At 41.7% G+C, this 19,255-nt stretch overlaps 1 protein-coding gene and 1 long non-coding RNA gene across 2 annotated transcripts in view; both read right to left on the minus strand.

The window, feature by feature from the left end:
* LOC121190893 (NACHT, LRR and PYD domains-containing protein 14-like) overlaps positions 1-17,555 on the minus strand; it is a 202,175-nt gene extending 184,620 nt beyond the window's left edge. The window contains exons 1-3 of the mRNA XM_041051925.1: positions 17,534-17,555; positions 14,197-14,345; positions 13,477-13,599 (exon numbers count right to left, since the gene is read on the minus strand). Of these exons, the coding sequence (XP_040907859.1) occupies positions 13,477-13,599; positions 14,197-14,330 (257 nt within the window). The 5' untranslated portion in view covers positions 14,331-14,345; positions 17,534-17,555. The remainder of the gene's footprint in view (positions 1-13,476; positions 13,600-14,196; positions 14,346-17,533) is intronic.
* Positions 1,672-9,076, minus strand: LOC121190903. Its single transcript, XR_005895027.1, has 3 exons — positions 9,039-9,076; positions 2,733-2,906; positions 1,672-1,727 (listed from the first exon to the last, which is right to left on the minus strand). It is a non-coding gene; the product is annotated as an uncharacterized LOC121190903 (long non-coding RNA).
* Positions 17,556-19,255: the final 1,700 nt, after the last annotated feature.

Genomic DNA, 19,255 nt, shown 5'->3' on the forward strand with positions numbered 1-19,255 from the left:
CTGTTTCAGTCGTTCTCTCTCATCGTTTCTTGGAAACCTTCATTTTTGCATCCTCAGAGTTAAAAGCCAACACCTGGAAGTCACTCTTTAGTGCCTCACTGATCTGAAACAAGGACAATAAAAACATACAGTGGGTACGGAAAGTGTTCCCATTTGCTAAAATCATTAGCATGGTCATCAAAGTTCATTTTTTCCCTCATTAATGTACACACAGGCCCCCATGTTGACAGAGAAACACAAAATTGTGGAAATTTTTGCAGATTAAAAAAGAAAAACTGAAATGTCACACGGCCATAAGTATTCAGACCCTTTGCTCAGTATTTAGCAGAAGCACGCTTTTGAGCTAATAGCAACAAAGAGTGAAAAATCTAAGGGGGTCTGAATACTTTCCATACCCACTGTAAGCTCATTATTTAGGATTCATTCATACAAAAGTCAGTTATCACCATGGGTCTAAAAAAGCTACAGTGACAGATGCAAATAATGACTGGACCATACAGAAAAACATGTGTTTCTATCACATTAACCTGCAGCTCTTTCTTTCTAACACTGATGCAGATCATATCAGTACAGGTGAGTGACGTCTGTCGCGTTCAGCAACATGATACTAGGAAGTCAAAATGGAAGCACTGGGATCTAAAATCATTCTGGGACGGATGTGACTTCTCTCTGTTAGTTTCAACAACATAATGTCCCAGTATTCAGAATAAAATCCATAAATAAATGAAGACATTTTCAACAGCTAACTGTTGTTGTGAAGACATTTGAGTCGCAAGGACTTTTGATATGTATTTTACAAGTAAATTAAGATATATACAAACGAAGTATTAACATTTATACAAAACACCTTGCAGTTTATAAAATGAGTAAAAATAGTTCTATGCAGCTGAATAAAATATTTAAATGCTGCCTTCACATTACCTACTTTTACTTTGATAATTAAAGAACATTTTGCTGACAATGCTACAGACTTTCACTTAAGTAACATCAGCTGCTAACAGTCATGTAAAAGACAGTTTACATGACATTTGTTCATCACACAGGTGACACAGGTCCAACATGATGCCTGTCAGTCAGAGCAAGGTAAAGAGACTGAAACATATTTAATTAGAACGTTCATCAGGACTAAAGAAGAAGAAGTATGGTGAATAATAATATATGTCTTGTGTACTTTGTACAGCAGAAACATAATGATGCCTCAACTTATTGCATAACTCTGAACCTCCAACATCTGCAAGACAGAAAAAAATAATGTGGAAATTAGCTGCAATTCTCCATCACACCACATGATGGAGCTGATTAATCTGATTCCTCACTTTGGGTTCAGCATCTGTGAATGAATAAAAAAAGTCTGCGGAGTCTGTGTCTGCAGAGACTGTGTAGAAGGACAGAGCAGCAGCAGAGCAGTCCAGATACACTGATGATTCTCTTTCAGATCCAGAGGAACACACAGGGATGATGGTGGACTTGACAGTGGAGCTGTTCTCAGAGCAGTTCAGACTGCAGCACTGAGAGTCTTCTCCACTTCTTCTGGTTCCTCTGTCAGTCACTGCTGGATGAAGCTCTCCTCTCCACTCTACCTCCCAGTAACATGGACCAATCAGAGCCTCTCTACACACAAGCTGCTGCTGCTTCAACCTCTCTGGATCATCAGGACACAGCTCGTCCTCTCTCAACACACACACCGTCCTCTTCACTCTCTCCTTTAGAAAAATCGCTCCCTCCATCTGTTGAGAGAAGAAGACAGACAACAGAGGTGATAAATCAGTGTTTACAGAGACTCACTTCATCAGCTGTCAGTCACTGATGCAGCACATCCAGTATAAAGAGCAGCAGGGACTTCAGTCCTGTTCAGAGCAGAAGTGGAGCAGCTGTGTAGTGTAGCAGCTTCCTCTCAGCTCTCATGTTAACGTATTGGAGTGAAGACACTGAGCTGGAAGCTCACACACCTGCAGAGACTTTTAGCATCAAGTCTGTTTCCTCTGAACATTTCACTCAAGTCCACAGTGGAAATAAACTGCTGAGTCATCAAGCTTCATTACTGCACAAACAGTTTAGTGATGGATTCACTGCTGTTACATGTCAACTCATGTTCCATTTAAAGAAAGAGTCTCTGTGTGTTGATGAACATCTGATCTGCTTCTGAAATATCAGCTGACAAATAAACATGGAGGCTGTCACTGAAAGTATCTGACAGATGGACAGATATACAGATGTGATCACTGGACTTCAGCAGAGGTTCTGCTCTGTATCAGACCACATGCTGACAAAATGTCATGATGCTTCTCTGAAATCAGAGCCAGTGATTTGCAGGCTGCAGTCAGACTGATCTCAGACCTGTGACAAAGATCAAACTCATCAATTCTTTAGTGTTGAAATGAGACAACAAACAGTCTCAGATTAGATGTGATGGTAGGACAGTTGGACCAATGAGGACAACTGTCTCTACACATCCTGTGAGGCTGTCAGCTGTGATCCAGCTTTATTTCCTGTTGACATGAACACAACAACAACAACAGATCACAATTAGCTTGTGGCAGCTGTGATTGGCTGACTGTCCTCTGTCCCATCCTGAAGCCTGTCCCCGTTCTCCTCTCACAGCTTCAATGAGGAAAGCAGCCACTGAGAAGGTTGGAGGTTTACAGGAGACACTGGATCTTTGCTTTGATACGAACTGTGTTTAGTACAATACAGCTGAAAGCAGCATGGACTGACTCCAACCCTCTACTGACCTCAGAGTCTGCAGTCCACAGTCTGGACTCTGCACAAGATCAGACAGATCCTTCAATCCTGAATACTGCAGGTTGTTTTCCCTCAGGTCCAGGTGTCTCAGATGGGAGGGGTTGGACTTCAGAGCTGAGGCCAGAGAAGCACAGCTGATCTCTGACAAACTGCAGGAACCCAATCTGAATAGAGAATAAAAGATGTGAGTTTAGGAGACAAAGTTCCTGCTTGAAAGCGTTGATTGTTTCATCATCTGTTCAGAGCTGAAGAAGGTTGAGAATGTACAAGTTTGGAAAATGGAAACTCCAAACACCTGAACCAACAGGATGCAGCTTAAAAACAGTCAGATACTAAAAGTCAAACACAGCTCTCATTAATATTAATGACAACATGCTGCTGCTTCAATAAAGACATAGTGACTTCAGCTCTTAAACTCTTCCAGCTCCACCAGTGGCTCCATCTATACAAACTCATGTTGTTGACATTTGTTTCAGATTCTACTAAAGATCCTAAAGTTTTGACAGAGAACAAACATGTCAGGCTGAAGTTTGGAGGAAAGTCAACAAATGATTGAGACAAAATGGAAAAGATTTTCACTTCATGTAACGGTGACGACATTTAACAAACATGCTGAGTTTGTTCTGAATACAGCTCTGGAAAAAATGAAGAGACCACTGCAAAATGATCAGTTTCTCTGTTGTTATTATTTATAGGTATGTGTTTGAGTAAAAAGAACATTTTTGTTTTATTCTATAAACTACTGACAACATTTCTCCAAAATTCCAAATAAAAATATTATCATTTAGAGCATTTATTTGCAGAAAATGACAAATGGTCAAAATAACAAAAAAGATGCAGTGTTCTCAAACCTCACATAATGCAAAGAAAACAAGTTCATATTCATTTTTAAACAACACAATACTAATGTTTTAAGTTAGGAAGAGTTCAGAAATCAATATTTGGTGGAATAATCCCGATTTTCAATCACATCTTTCAAGCATCTTGCCATGCTCTCCACCAGTCTATCACGTCGCTGTTGTGTGACTTTATGCCACTCCTGATGCAAAAATTCAAGCAGCTCAGGTATGTTTGATGGCTTGTGACCATCCATCCTCCTCTTGATCACATTCCAGAGGTTTTCAATTGGGTTCAGGTCTGGAGATTGGGCTGGCCATGACAGGGTCTTGATTTGGTGGTCCTTCATCCACACCTTGATTGACCAAGCTGTGTGGCATGGAGCATTGTCCAGCTGGAAAAAAACAATCTGTCAGGTTCCGCTCTGTGAGCCGGGGCGGTTTTATTTTGATAATGTGGTGTTTCCTGTTTTATTTTGGTAATGTTTGTTCACTGCCTTTCCTCTCGTTCCAGGTGTCTTGACTTCCCTCTCCTTGTGTGCTCCTCCCACCTCCTGATTACCCTTCCTCCCTTAATGTGTTTCACCTGTGTGTAATTGTCTCCCCTCCTCCTGGTGTATTTAGTCCCTGTCCTCCCGGCACTCGTCGCCAGATTGTCTTGTGTGTTACTTGTGTTCCTACCAAGCTTTCCCGCGTTCCTTGTTGTGCTCGTGATACCAATTGTTTGACCTTTGCCTGGATTTTGGATTTGGAGTTTGCCTTCTCCCTATTGTACCTCTGCCTTATTGGACTGATTGCACGTGTATCGAACCCGGACTGATTAAACCGTTTTTCTGGTTATCCCTAACTCTGACTCTGCGCCTGTGTCTACTCCACCACCTACCCTGTCCTGACACAATCCTCAGAGTTGGGGAACATTGTCAGAGCAGAAGGAAGCAAGTTTTCCTCTAAGATAACCTTGTACGTAGCTTGATTCATGCGTCCTTTGCAAAGACGAATCTGCCCGATTACAGCCTTGCTGAAGCACATCACCCATCCTCCACCAAATTTCACAGTGGGTGCGAGACACTGTGGCTTGTAGGCCTCTCCAGGTTTCTGTCTAACCATTAGATGACCAGGTATTGGGCAAAGCTGAAAATTGGACTCATCAGCGAGGATGACCTTACTCCAGTCCTCTATGGTCCAATCCTTATGGTCTTTTGCAAACTTCAGCCTGGCTCTTCTTTGCTTCTCATTGATGAAGGGCTTATTTCTAGCTTTACACGACTTGAGCTCTGCCCCTAGAAGCTTGTTTCGAGCCGTTCTCACCGTGCACTTCACCCCAGCTGCCATTTGCCATTCTTTTTGTAGGTTACTTGATGTCATCCTACGGTTGCTGAGTGACATTCGAATCAGTTGATGGTCATCCTGGTCAGTGGAGAGTCGTTTTGCCCTCTGCCAGCCTGTAGCTTTGTTGTCCCCAGTGTCTGCTGCTTGACCTTGTTCTTATGAACAGCCATCTTAGAAATTTAAAGGATGGAAGCAACCTGACGCTCACTGTATCCCTCTGCCAGTAAAGCCAGAATTTTCCTCTTTTTTCTCTCTTTTCCTCAAACAAAACTTTTCTTTTCAACTGCTTTGGCATGGTCAATAGTTATTTTTTTGATTGCTATTACTTTTGAGGTACTACCAGCACTGTTTGTGCCATCCATCCAGTCCTATTGCAAGAGCATAGTGATGACCACAGCAGTGGTTTTTATACTTTTCCTCATTAAATAGGATTTGGTTCAGGTGATCACCTAATCAGTACCTCATTAAGTAGACTGAGGTGTGCTTGTGTTGGAATTCAACATACACAGGAATGGAATGGCTGTCATACCTGTAGATATATTGATTTCAGAAGAATTTGCAGTGGTCTCTCAAATTTTTCCAGAGCTGTATCTGAGTCACTTTGACTTTAGTCTCATCACTTTCTAGTCGTGTTGGAAGAAGAAAATACTGAATATATATTTGTTGATGTGAGTGTGGAAAAAACTTGGATGTGATTTAAAGAGTGAAGCTTTTTTCTTGTTAAATGAAGCTTTGAAATCTGTAGCTCAACATTGCTCTGCCACAGTCAGTGGACTAAACCACAGAAGAAGAAAACAGACTTTACCATGAAGATCCTCAGTGTGGATCAGTATAATATCAGTGTGATGTCTGCACTTTACTGTCAGCACAACTTTCACATCATATTCATCTCAGCACACAAGTAAACAATGGAGTCTGACCTCAGAGTCTCCAGTCCACAGTCTGGACTCTGCAGAAAACCACACAGATGCTTCAGTCCTGAATCCTGCAGGTTGTTTTTACTCAGGTCCAGGTGTCTCAGATGGGAGGGGTTGGACTTCAGAGCTGAGGCCAGAGAAGCACAGCTGATCTCTGACAAACTGCAGTAACTCAACCTGAATAAAGAATAAAAGATGTGAGTTTAGGAGACAAAGTTCCTGCTTGAAAGCGTTGAGTGTTTCATCATCTGTTCAGAGCTGAAGAAGGTTGAGAATGTACAAGTTTGGAAAATGGAAACTCCAAACACCTGAACCCAACAGGATGCAGCTTAAAAACAGTCAGATACTAAAAGTCAAACACAGCTCTCATTAACTTCAGTCACTATAAACATCACAGATCATAAAGCAAAGAGTGAAGAAACATTTCTTTCTGTCTTAATGTGGAATATTTGCTTTTTATGTGAAGAAATATAAAAGTCAACTGAAGGTGAAGATGAAATTGTTCCAAAGTAAAGAGTCAATTAGCAAGTGTTGTATTTTGAATCTTCATTCAATGAGTTTGAAATATGAAGCTGAACAAGATGCTCAGTGTGGATCAGCATCAAATCTCTGAGCTCAAATCTCCTTCAAAAAGTCCCACATTCACACTCAGGTTTAACAGTTTGGAAGAAAGTTTTCAAAGTGTTCACTAAGGTTTCAAATGAAATCTTTCATATTGTGTGAAATAATAGTTTGAGCCTTTGATGTTTTGAGTGTGACTGAAGTTTGTGTTGAGAGTTTGAGAAGCTGCAGACATTCAGCACATGTGCAGTGTGTTGAATGAGACATTTCATCACATTCCAGTCATGTGTCTTTGGTCCAAAGCAAGTTCAGCTTCATCCAACACTCTCTGCTCACACATTTGAATCTGCTGTTCCAGCATTGCATTCTGGGATTCCTGGCCCCACCTTCCTGGTGGCTGTCAGCGTCCCACAGTTTGTGTCCCTGTGACAAAGACACAGTGGGACGTTGACACCCAGTGGGCTCAGTGATTGGTCGGCTGTGTGGAGCTGAGAAAGGAGCCAGGGTTTGAACTTCTCTCTCTGCTCTGTTTTCATTGGTTCCACAAATATTTGTGTCCCTGTTCAGCTCAGCAGCTGAGTGTAGCTCTATGAATGTCTTCAGGAGACACTGTGTGAAAATGTCCTCTCCGTATTTAAACCATGGTGACGTGTCCTCTCTGTGACAGCAGGCTTTTCACTGTGCCTGTGAGTGAGGCCATTGGGAGCAGCTATGAACACTTGTGCCTTCAGACCTGCTCACACGTGTTGTACAGATCAGTTCTTGTCAAACATCCTGATCTCAATGAGACTTTGTGAATAACACAAGCTCAACTCAGTCAAACTGCTGACACTGTCAATGTGGACTGTAAGAGTCAGAATCCAAATCATTTTCAAAGCTTTAAAAATCACTTTGAAAATCAGAGTCAGCACTTTCACAACTTCCTTTCAACCATTTCACACTTTGAATGTTAGAAATTCTGAAGGAGATTTGACCTAATAAATACTGAATAAAGCACAACTTTCACATCATATTCATCTCAGCACACAAGTAAACAATGGAGTCTGACCTCAGAGTCTCCAGTCCACAGTCTGGACTCTGCAGAAAACCACACAGATGATTCAGTCCTGAATCCTGCAGGCTGTTTTCACTCAGGTCCAGGTGTCTCAGATGGGAGGGGTTGGACTTCAGAGCTGAGGCCAGAGAAGCACAGCTGATCTCTGACAAACTGCAGAGCCTCAATCTGAATAAAGAATAAAAGATGTGAGTTTAGGAGACAAAGTTCCTGCTTGAAAGCGTTGAGTGTTTCATCATCTGTTCAGAGCTGAAGAAGGTTGAGAATGTACAAGTTTGGAAAATGGAAACTCCAAACACCTGAACCAACAGGATGCAGCTTAAAAACAGTCAGATACTAAAAGTCAAACACAGCTCTCATTAACTTCAGTCACTATAAACATCACAGATCATAAAGCAAAGAGTGAAGAAACATTTCTTTCTGTCTTAATGTGGAATATTTGCTTTGTATGTGAAGAAATATAAAAGTCAACTGAAGGTGAAGATGAAATTGTTCCAAAGTAAAGAGTCAATTAGCAAGTGTTGGATTTTGAATCTTCATTCAATGAGTTTGAAATATGAAGCTGAACAAGATGCTCAGTGTGGATCAGCATCAAATCTCTGAGCTCAAATCTCCTTCAAAAAGTCCCACATTCACACTCAGGTTTAACAGTTTGGAAGAAAGTTTTCAAAGTGTTCACTAAGGTTTCAAATGAAATCTTTCATATTGTGTGAAATAATAGTTTGAGCCTTTGATGTTTTGAGTGTGACTGAAGTTTGTGTTGAGAGTTTGAGAAGCTGCAGACATTCAGCACATGTGCAGTGTGTTGAATGAGACATTTCATCACATTCCAGTCATGTGTCTTTGGTCCAAAGCAAGTTCAGCTTCATCCAACACTCTCTGCTCACACATTTGAATCTGCTGTTCCAGCATTGCATTCTGGGATTCCTGGCCCCACCTTCCTGGTGGCTGTCAGCGTCCCACAGTTTGTGTCCTTGTGACAAAGACACAGTGGGACGTTGACACCCAGTGGGCTCAGTGATTGGTCGGCTGTGTGGAGCTGAGAAAGGAGCCAGGGTTTGAACTCCTCTCTCTGCTCTGTTTTCATTGCTTCCACAAATATTTGTGTCCCTGTTCAGCTCAGCAGCTGAATGTAGCTCTATGAATGTCTTCAGGAGACACTGTGTGAAAATGTCCTCTCCGTATTTAAACCATGGTGACGTGTCCTCTCTGTGACAGCAGGCTTTTCACTGTGCCTGTGAGTGAGGCCATTGGGAGCAGCTATGAACACTTGTGCCTTCAGACCTGCTCACACGTGTTGTACAGATCAGTTCTTGTCAAACATCCTGATCTCAATGAGACTTTGTGAATAACACAAGCTCAACTCAGTCAAACTGCTGACACTGTCAATGTGGACTGTAAGAGTCAGAATCCAAATCATTTTCAAAGCTTTAAAAATCACTTTGAAAATCAGAGTCAGCACTTTCACAACTTCCTTTCAACCATTTCACACTTTGAATGTTAGAAATTCTGAAGGAGATTTGACCTAATAAATACTGAATAAAGCACAACTTTCACATCATATTCATCTCAGCACACAAGTAAACAATGGAGTCTGACCTCAGAGTCTCCAGTCCACAGTCTGGACTCTGCAGAAAACCACACAGATGCTTCACTCCTGAATCCTGCAGGTCGTTTTTACTCAGGTCCAGGTGTCTCAGATGGGAGGGGTTGGACTTCAGAGCTGAGGCCAGAGAAGCACAGCTGATCTCTGACAACCTGCAGTTACTCAACCTGAATAAAGAATAAAAGATGTGAGTTTAGGAGACAAAGTTCCTGCTTGAAAGCGTTGAGTGTTTCATCATCTGTTCAGAGCTGAAGAAGGTTGAGAATGTACAAGTTTGGAAAATGGAAACTCCAAACACCTGAACCAACAGGATGCAGCTTAAAAACAGTCAGATACTAAAAGTCAAACACAGCTCTCATTAACTTCAGTCACTATAAACATCACAGATCATAAAGCAAAGAGTGAAGAAACATTTCTTTCTGTCTCTCAGTCTGACCTCAGAGTCTCTAGTCCACAGTCTGGACTCTCCAGAAAACCACACAGATGATTCAGTCCTGAATCCTGCAGGTTCCAGTTTTCACTCAGCTCCAGGTGTCTCAGATGGGAGGGGTTGGACTTCAGAGCTGAGGCCAGAGAAGCACAGCTGATCTCTGACAAACTGCAGGAACTCAACCTGAATAAAGAATAAATCATGTGGATAAAAATCATTTCTAATCCAATCAGATATGTCCTAATCAATGAGCTTTCACTAACATGAGTAGAGGGACTTTGTCCTTCTCTTATTGTGGATCATCATAATGTCAGCCTTCTACACACATCATCCAAATGTCACCACAACATTCATACAACTATTCATGTCAACACAGATTCATAACATGCTGCTGAGCTCAGTCAAGTCTGGAATTAGAAGATAAAGATCAAATCAGACATGTTGGACTCAAATCCTCTTCATCATTGAAGTTTTTACATGACCTTCTTCTTCCTGAACTTTGTGTCATTAAACAACATTAATGGATAAATTCACATTTCTTGACTTCAACCAACAGTCAAATGTCACACATTGATTTAAAGAGTCTTTGGTGGCAGTCGTCCTTCCTGTGGTCCACACTGACTGTGAAGTGGTCTCCTCCTCACACAACTACACTGTAAGAAATGACTTCATGAGTTCAGCTGTAGCTGAATGAAGCTGAAGGTGTGTGTTTCCTGATTCTACTCTCCTCTACACCAGGAGAGAAAACACCTGATTCTGACTTATTTAACACAAAATATGGAAAGACTTTAAAGGAGCAGTGTGGAGGATTTAGAGGGATCTATTGGCAGAAATGGAAGATAATATTCATAATTATGTTTCAAGTAGAGTTTAATCATCTGAAAAGTGAATTTGTGAAAACAAAAAGACTCAATATAACATGAATAAATGAACAAATGAATGTAAAATGTAACAGTTACTAATAAACAGAAAAACTTAACAGCAATAATCACAACCAACTGAAAAATCTACATTTGACAAACACAACATTTAAATCATCTCCAGAAAAACACACATCTGACCTAAAGATTATAAAACTATTATGAGAATAATGAGAATCATTTCATACTGTGTATATTTGAAAAACTAAACTACTAATCCACACTGACTGGTAATGTTAAAGATCATGTCTGGACTTACACAGCCTTTCTGCAGTTCCCCACAGCTGGGATCAGTCTCAGTCGTCCCTCCACTGATGTGTTGTACGTGTTCAGGTCCAACTCATCCAGAACCTCCTCTGACATCTGCAGAACGTAGGCCAGAGCTGAACAGTGGATCTCAGAGAGTCTCTTCTCTGATCTGTTCTCTGACTTCAGGAACTCTTGGATCTCCTGATGTACTGAGCGGTCATTCATCTCCATCAGACAGAGGAAGATGTTGATGCTTCTGTCAGGAGAGATATCATATCTGTTCATCTCCTTCAGGTTGTTGATGGCTCTCTGGATGATTTCTGGTCTGTCCTCTGTCTGACCCAGAAGGCCTCCTAAGAGTCTCTGGTTGGACTCCAGAGACAGGCCATGAAGGAAGCGAACAAACAGGTCCAGGTGGCCATTTTTACTTTGGAGGGATTTATCCATGGAATCCCTCAGGAGGACATTGAGTGATGGGTAGCTGCTATTGTTATTTCCAAAATACGCCGTGTTCCAGCTAAAAGGTTGTGAATCCCAGTGTTCGTATTCTTGTCCCAGGGAAGTCCCCAGCTCTCTTGTCTTCCTCTCTGTGTAACAGTGGAACATGTAGACTGCAGCCAGAAACTCCTGAATGCTCAGATGAACAAAGCAGTAGACTGTTTTCTGGAAGATCACACTCTCTCTTTTAAAGATCTCTGTACAAACTCCTGAGTAAACCAAGGCCTCTGTGACATCAAGACCACACTGCTCCAGGTCTTCTTGGTAGAACATGATGTTTCCTTTCTCCAGATGTTCAAACGCCAGCCTCCCCAGCTTCAGAAGAACCTCCCTGTCAGCCTTCGTCAGCTCCTGTGGACTCGTCTCATGTCCCTCATCATACTTGTGCTTCTTCCTCTTTGTCTGAACCAGCAGGAAGTGTGAGTACAGGTCAGTCAGGGTCTTGGGCAGCTCTCCTCTCTGCTCTGTGGTCAACATGTGCTCCAGAACTGTAGCAGAGATCCAGCAGAAGACTGGGATCTGACACATGATGTGGAGGCTCCTGGATGTCTTGATGTGTGAGATGATTCTTCTGGACAGCTCTTCATCACTGGATCTCTTCCTGAAGTACTCCTGCTTCTGGTCGTCAGTGAAGCCTCGTACTTCTGTTACCCTGTCAACACATGCAGGAGGGATCTGATTGGCTGCCGCAGGTCGGGAAGTTATCCAGACCAGAGCAGAGGGAAGCAGATTTGCCTGGATGAGGTTTGTCAGCAGCACGTTGACAGATGACTTCTGTGAGACATCAGACACGACTTCCCTGTTACTGAAATCCAGTGAAAGTCTGCTTTCATCCAGGCCGTCAAAGATGAATAATACTTTACAGACAGCGAGCTTCTCTGCTGTGAGCTTCTTTAATGTTGGATGGAAATCGTGGAGCAGCATGAGAAAACTGTACTGCTCATCTTTGATCAGGTTCAGCTCCCTGAACGAAAGCAGAACCAGCAGACTGACGTCTTGGTTTTCAGAGCCCTCTGCCCAGTCCAGAGTGAACTTCTGCACTGAGAAGGTTTTTCCAACGCCAGCGACACCGTTCGTCAGAACGACTCTGATGAGTCTCTGTTGGTCAGGTAAGGATTTAAAGATGTCGTGGCACTTGATTGGAGTGTCATGGAGGGTCTTCATCTTGGAAGCTGTCTCCAGCTGCCTCACCTCATGTTGGGTATTAACCTCTTCACCCTGTCCCTCTGTGATGTAGAGCTCAGTGTAGATCCTGCTGAGGAGGGTTTCACTTCCTGTTCCATCAGTTCCTTCAGTCACACGTTCACATCTCCTCCTCAGACTGATCTTATGTTCATCTAAAACCTCCTGCAGACCACTATCTGCTGAAAATCTGCTGACACAGAAGAAATAATGTCAGAGTAAAGAAAGAGAATCTGAGAATCTGCTCATTTCTTTCATCAGCTGCATAAAAACTAAAGACAAGCAAAGAAAAGCTTTTTCATTTTGTGGTATTTCTAATCATCTTAAATGCCAAAAGTGTATGATAGAACAAATGACTGTGTATTAAATCACAGGTCCTGTTTTCAGAGATGATGACACAAGCAGACAGATGTACAGTCTTACTTTGTACAGTGCGGCTGACTGACTGGATCTTTGAACTTACTGAGATACTCTTGGATGTTTTGGGTGGATTACTGTGAGATTGTTGGGATTCTTTCAGGCTTTGATAATGTATTTTATCTTGATGATGTATTGAGTCCTATCAGCTCATTGTCATGTTGGCCGTTTAACTCATGAAGACCCTGTAGGGTCAAAGAGTTTCCTTTTTCAGTCTGATCAAACTTTTTTGGGAGTTACAATCCAGTGTGAGGACATTCTGCTCCTTTCCAACAGTCATTAAATCCCACAAACCTGACAACAAATGATTTTAGCAGCACAACCTGAGCTGAGACTAAATGTTCTGTTGATTGTTGTGAACAAATATCCAGATTTGGTTCACAATGTGTAGAAGCTGTTAAAGGCTCAGACGTGTAAATCATTAAAGTGTAACCTCCAACATGGAGACACTGTGTTTCTTCTTTGTCCTTCTTTTCATTGACAGGTCTACAGACTCTGGAAGTGGCAATCAGGCTCGTGTCCATACACCAACTCTCACAATGACTGAGACTGATAAAACAGTAACATGAGAAAACTCTGCTTTATAAATCTGCTGAAAAGAGTGTGTGTGCATATTTCTGTCTTTGTGTGGACAGAGAGTTTTATGGATCTGGCCCCTGGTGTCTCCCTGTTTCCTTCAAATATGTCTGAGAACTGAATCATCCTCAGGTCAGTTTACACTAGAAACTCTCTTACTTTGTGTCTGAGGGTCCAGGTTCATGATTGAAGTCTGGAGGATTAAACTCTTTGTACCTTGCTCTCTTCATAGGCGGACAGCTGGATCCTGGAGACTCTGCTCTCAGTCTGTGGTCCTGACCTCTGAAAACACAAACACATTTTCTCAAACACTGAAGGATGGAGGATGAACACACCAGCATCCATAAAGAACACTGTTGTATCAGTTAATCATAAAATATGTGTTTCCACATGTTGATGACCTGACTCACATTAGCTCTGAAGAACTGTAGTGGGACTATTTTGATCTGTGGATTTATCTACATTTGGTGTTGTGTGTGTGTGTATAGGTGTGTGTGTGTGTAGGTGTATGTGTGTATTGATGGAGATGAAGGAACATGTCGCCCAGTGTAACAGTGTTCTGATTCAGATTAATCAGATCTATCAGGCTGTGATACACATTCTGTGTGGGTTTGACTCTGGGATTTATTGGTAATAAGAAAAATATGGAAAATCAATGAAAGTAAAAATGTTCTTTAGTCAGATCATTTCAAAAGAAACAAGCAGCCTCAGCAGTCAGTATTAATACACTGATGAGCCAGAAGAACAAGGAAGAACTGATTTTCTGTCGACACTACAGCAGCTGTTACAGGCAGAGACGACAACTGCAGGACCTCAACACACTAAACACTGTTATAGCCCAAAGTTTGGAGGTTCACAGGTTTGTAGCAGTTCTCTTACTTTGTGTCTGAGGGTCCAGGTTCATGACTGAAGTCTGGAGGAATAACCTCTGTGGATCTGTCACTCTTCACCGACAGACAGCTGGATCCTGGACACTCTGCTCTGTCCTCTTCTTCCTCCACACAAACACTCATCTTCTGGACTTCAGTCAGTCTGAGAAGGAAACCAGTAAAACACACTGTGAGCTCAGACACAAAGAATCAGGACAAACAGGTTTGATCAAGAGTCACATACAAGACTGAGAGAACAGGAGGTAACACACACACACACACACACACACACACACACACACACACACACAGACTAACAGAGTCCACAGTAGAGATAGACAGATATTTTTTTCAGGGCCAGTACCCATTATTAGGAGGCCGATGCCCGATATTTGGAGCCGATATTCATTTGCAGTAAAAGTGAAAATATTGGCGTGAAAATTTTGATTAATACAAACTCCAACACTTCGTTTAAATGCCTTTAAGCATATGTTTATTAAACAGCTTTTCAGATTTGCATCACGTTAAAGTTTTTTTTTTTTAATCTTAGACAACAGACATCTTTGTTTTAAAATTCTAACAAAAAGTGCAGGGAGTTCCCAGGGTCAGCAGCATCTCTTATAAAGTTAACTGAAATTTTAATTAAATAAATAAATAAATAGCTTCCTAAAGTTTCATAAAGTAATAAAACAAAGTTAATTAAAATTTGCACAGAAATGTGACTCTCAAATCAGTTAGTAGTCCCAACTGAGCAGCACCAGACTGTGGTGTTAAAAGCAGAGTTGTTCTGTGTGCTCTCCAGTCAGACGGCTTCTCTTGCTCTCATAAATTGCAGAGACTTCACTGAAGACTTCAGTCTGTCCATCTGCAATAAGGGTTTGAAAAAAAGAGAGAGAAAGTGGGGCCACATGCTGACATATGCTCAACTCATCATGCTTAATTTATTACAGCATGTGTGAAGCTTGTAGGAGATTTTATTATGTAAATGTTATATTGTAACAACATGTGATAGCAGGGACCCTGTCATTCAAAACTAGGCTGCTACATTACTAATGATTAATGTTACTATAGCTGAAAACATAGTACAATAGCAATAGGAGAGACTATTGATCCCTGAACACCATGCAGTTCATGTAGGCTTTATGATGCAGCTACATTATGTCTTAAGTCTTGAACAGCAACATCCTGCTCCTCTCTACAAGAAACTATCAAAGAAACTATCACAGAAACTATCACAGACAGCTTCAGGACACACTTCATCTAACAATATGTCATTTTCTGTAGCTTCGCTAATGTCTGCGTAGTGCCGGAGCGTATTCAGGTGAATTGTCTGTCTATACCAGCGGTGTCCAAACTGTTCCACAAAGGGCCGGTGTGGCTGCAGGTTTTTGTTCCAACCAAGCAGCAGCACACCAGACTTGACTCATTTAATCAACTGATCTCAGTCTTCAGACAGTTGATTGGTCACACTGTGTGCTCTTCATTGGTTGGAACAAAAACCTGCAGCCACACGGCCCTTTGTGGAACAGTTTGGACACCCCTGGTCTATACCATATATACCAATGCACACACACACATACTATTCTCTAGCCATTCCCTAAACGTGCTTCCCTTCAATAAAACTAACTGAATTTTACTCTCTCTCTCACACACACAGTTTTTACTATTATCACTGACTTTTTCTCTATCAATATTATCAGCAACCTTGTTTCAAGTGATTAAACCGTTAAAAACACTAAACAGCCTACAGCATCTTCACTTTAATAATCAGTGTTTTTCATAGGAACAGACAGCTGCAGCTAACGTATTGGGTCTCACAGTAACATTAGTTGTCGTGAGTTGTAGAGTTTCTCATGTAGCTTCCACACATTATTCTCTACCATAACACACATTCTCCCCATTGCTACAGTCTGCTGAGCGTCTAGACTCCAGACGCTTTTTAGATTGTAAAAAGACACGAGTACTGAGCTCTGTGCTCTGAAGGCCTGCAGTAGTTTTCATGCTGAACCAAGTTTGTTTGCTGTCATCTTGTTTTCCAGTTCTGATTTGTAATCCTGCTTTGACTGATTTGGTAAATCATGGTTTGTTGTTGGGAAATATTTGAACACGCTTACAGGGAATGATCATGTCCCTGCAAAAGACCATGTACGAGCATGTTATGTCCACCAATGAGTCCAAATCATCCCCACAGGACTGTGTGAAAACATCCCAGTCCGTGCAGTTAAAACATCCCTGGAGGCAGAGCACTCATCTCATCTGTCCAGACTTTTGTCCTGATCTTTTTCTTCTCCCTCTTTAAAAAAGTTTTATATGTGGGCAGCAAATGCACACAGCTGTGATCAGAGGAGCCCAAAGGAGGGAGAGGAAGAGATTGATAGGCCCCCTGTATCAACCCATGGCACAGTTGCAGTGTCTTTTCCCCCCTGATTGGACAGGAGACATAGTGGTAAAGGTTTTTAAATGTCTCAGAAATGTCTCCATCATTTGTCCTGTAGAAATATCAGCCGCTTCTCCACTGATTGGCTCTTCTTTCCTCTTTCATATCTTTCACACACAATTCAGAGACGACCATTTCCATTCACTGACACACAGATGGACTGAAATCAGTTGAGCACAGACACAGATAGACATCAATAAAAACAGCAAATATGTCCTGACAGACAGTTTTTCTGTTTGTACTGTGACCAGCCACAGAGATATAATCACCTATCAGAGCCACTGAGATGCTTTATTGTGAGTATTTATGGATTTGGGTCTTTATCATCTAATTCATCAGGTAGAGTTTGTCCTGATAGGACCAGGAGGCCTCTGACTCTGTGGATGGAGTGTTAACTGTCTCTCTGAAAATCACATAGAGGCTGAAAAACCCTGTCAGTCCCTCTGAGCTCAGTCCTGTAGAGTTCATCTAATGACAGAGAAAGTCAGAGCTGTTCTCCAGCCGCTGTCCGGCCGAGCTCAGACCGCATTTAGCGGCTCAGACTGCGGGAGAGCAGCGGCTCAGGTCCGCCTCCTCCACAGGCTGATTCAGGCAGGAAAAGCTGCCTTCAGTCAGCAGTAAGTGGAGCCACAGACTAACAAAGGCTCCGTGTTCAGCTACTGACCATCAGCTCACTCTGCTTCTACTCTGACTCCACCGCTTCTACTGTGAATATCCACACAGCAGGGCGGATAATAACGGCCCTCCTCCTGCCTCATCCCGACTTTACAGTGACAACTCAGAGTCTACACAACTAAACACCACAACGCAGTATAAAAAACAAACAAACACAACATCTAAATCCGTACATCAGATAATCCTGGTAACAGGAAGTGTTGACGAGTAAAACATAAAAAGTGCGGACATTTACCTTCAGACATAGAAAATCATCTGCGCCACAAACTCTGGTGAAAGTGAAAGTAAACTTTCAGCAACCGTCGTGTCATCTGTGCTCCTGTCTATGCGTCATTGGAGCAACACAATCACGTGTCGACGTCCGCTGACCAGGAGCGACTCCAAATCACCAACTCCCTCTTGTGGTGAAACTACAACATTACAATGCCTGTACTCTTTATTTTGGACCACACTACTTAGTTATAAATAAATGAGAAGCTGAGCAAACTAAACAATTAACAAGCAGTAAATATGAAGATAAGAGTTCCACCCTGCAACACATAAATCTTGGATTAATATTTTATACAGATGTAATGTAAATAATTACCAATCATGACAGCTTTTTGCTTCTGCTCTGTTTCCTATCATAACTGTAATCTGCTGAGCACACAGTATCCACTAACTGTTCTGTAATCTGAATGCTGGGCCTCTAACATTGTTCACTGCCAACCCTGTTTGTATCATGTTTTATATGCTGCATGTCCTTCTCCTCCTCTCCTCCATTCCTAGCTGTCCTATCTTCCTCCTTTTCCTCCTTTCACCCAGCCCGGCCATCAGCAGGAGGGTCCCCCATCTGAGCCAGGTTCTGCTCAAGGTTTCTTCCTGTTAAAAGGGAGTTTTTTCTTGCCACTGTCGTCTTAAGTGCTGATCTGGGGTCAGGCTCTGGGTCTCTGTAAAGCGCTTTGAGACAGTTTTGATTGTGGAAGGAACTATTATAAATAAAATCGAATTGAATTGATGTAAATATTTTACAGTGCATCCCCTGGTTGTAAGTTAGTCCAGAGCTCATCTATGACCATCATTTTTTATTGGATATATCCTTTGTCACCTTTGTTGCCATTTTACACAGTGCACAGCCTCCATTAAATTCTTTTACAGCGTATTTCCTGATAATCAATGTTAGAATTTTTTACAGTTCATCTCCTATTTATCATTTTACAGTGATCCTTTTAGTTGTCACATTTTTTACAGTGTATCTGCTTGTACTGAAAACATGGATGGAATAATACATGGAACATTATTCAAACTATGACCAGTCCTCATCTTCCTGCTGATGTCAGCAATACTGATTGGTACATATTGATCCTAATAATCAGCGTGAGTCCTGTTGGACACTTGTCAGTGTGACCACTGGAGGGCAGTAAACTCTGATTATTTGTCCATCAGTCAGACATCAGTATTTATAGCAGTGTAATAATATGTGTGTTCACATACAGAGAGTCATTATCAGACTGATGAACATTAGAGCTAAAATAAGTCAGTAAATGTGGAATAATGTCAGTGTGAACATCAGTATCATTGTGAGTGCTGTGTGCAGAGTTGTAGTTACTGACAGTGACCACTGGAGGGCAGAAGACTCCTGTTCAGTGAAAAGGTTATAAAGTCACTTTTTCTTCCTGTCTCTGTGTTTTTTTTTTTTTTATTATTGTTATTATTTTTATTATTTAAGCATAACTCGAATGCTGTAATTTTATTGACTAAATTACAAATACACTGTATGAAGGGATCTAAGGTTGGTGGTAAGGTAATGTAGTGTTTGGATCCTCTGCTGGAACACACTCTGCTGTAATCCTAGCCATGTTTTGGAGTAACAAAGATGCTGTGAGCATTGTGGAGTAGAGAGAAGTGGTTTTCCATGGAGGACTGGATGTAGGACCAGTCTGATTTCTGCAGCTAAGAGGAGACAGTGCTATGAATC

This window comes from Toxotes jaculatrix, chromosome 12 (genome assembly GCF_017976425.1).
Source record: "Toxotes jaculatrix isolate fToxJac2 chromosome 12, fToxJac2.pri, whole genome shotgun sequence".
NCBI lineage: Eukaryota > Metazoa > Chordata > Actinopteri > Toxotidae > Toxotes > Toxotes jaculatrix.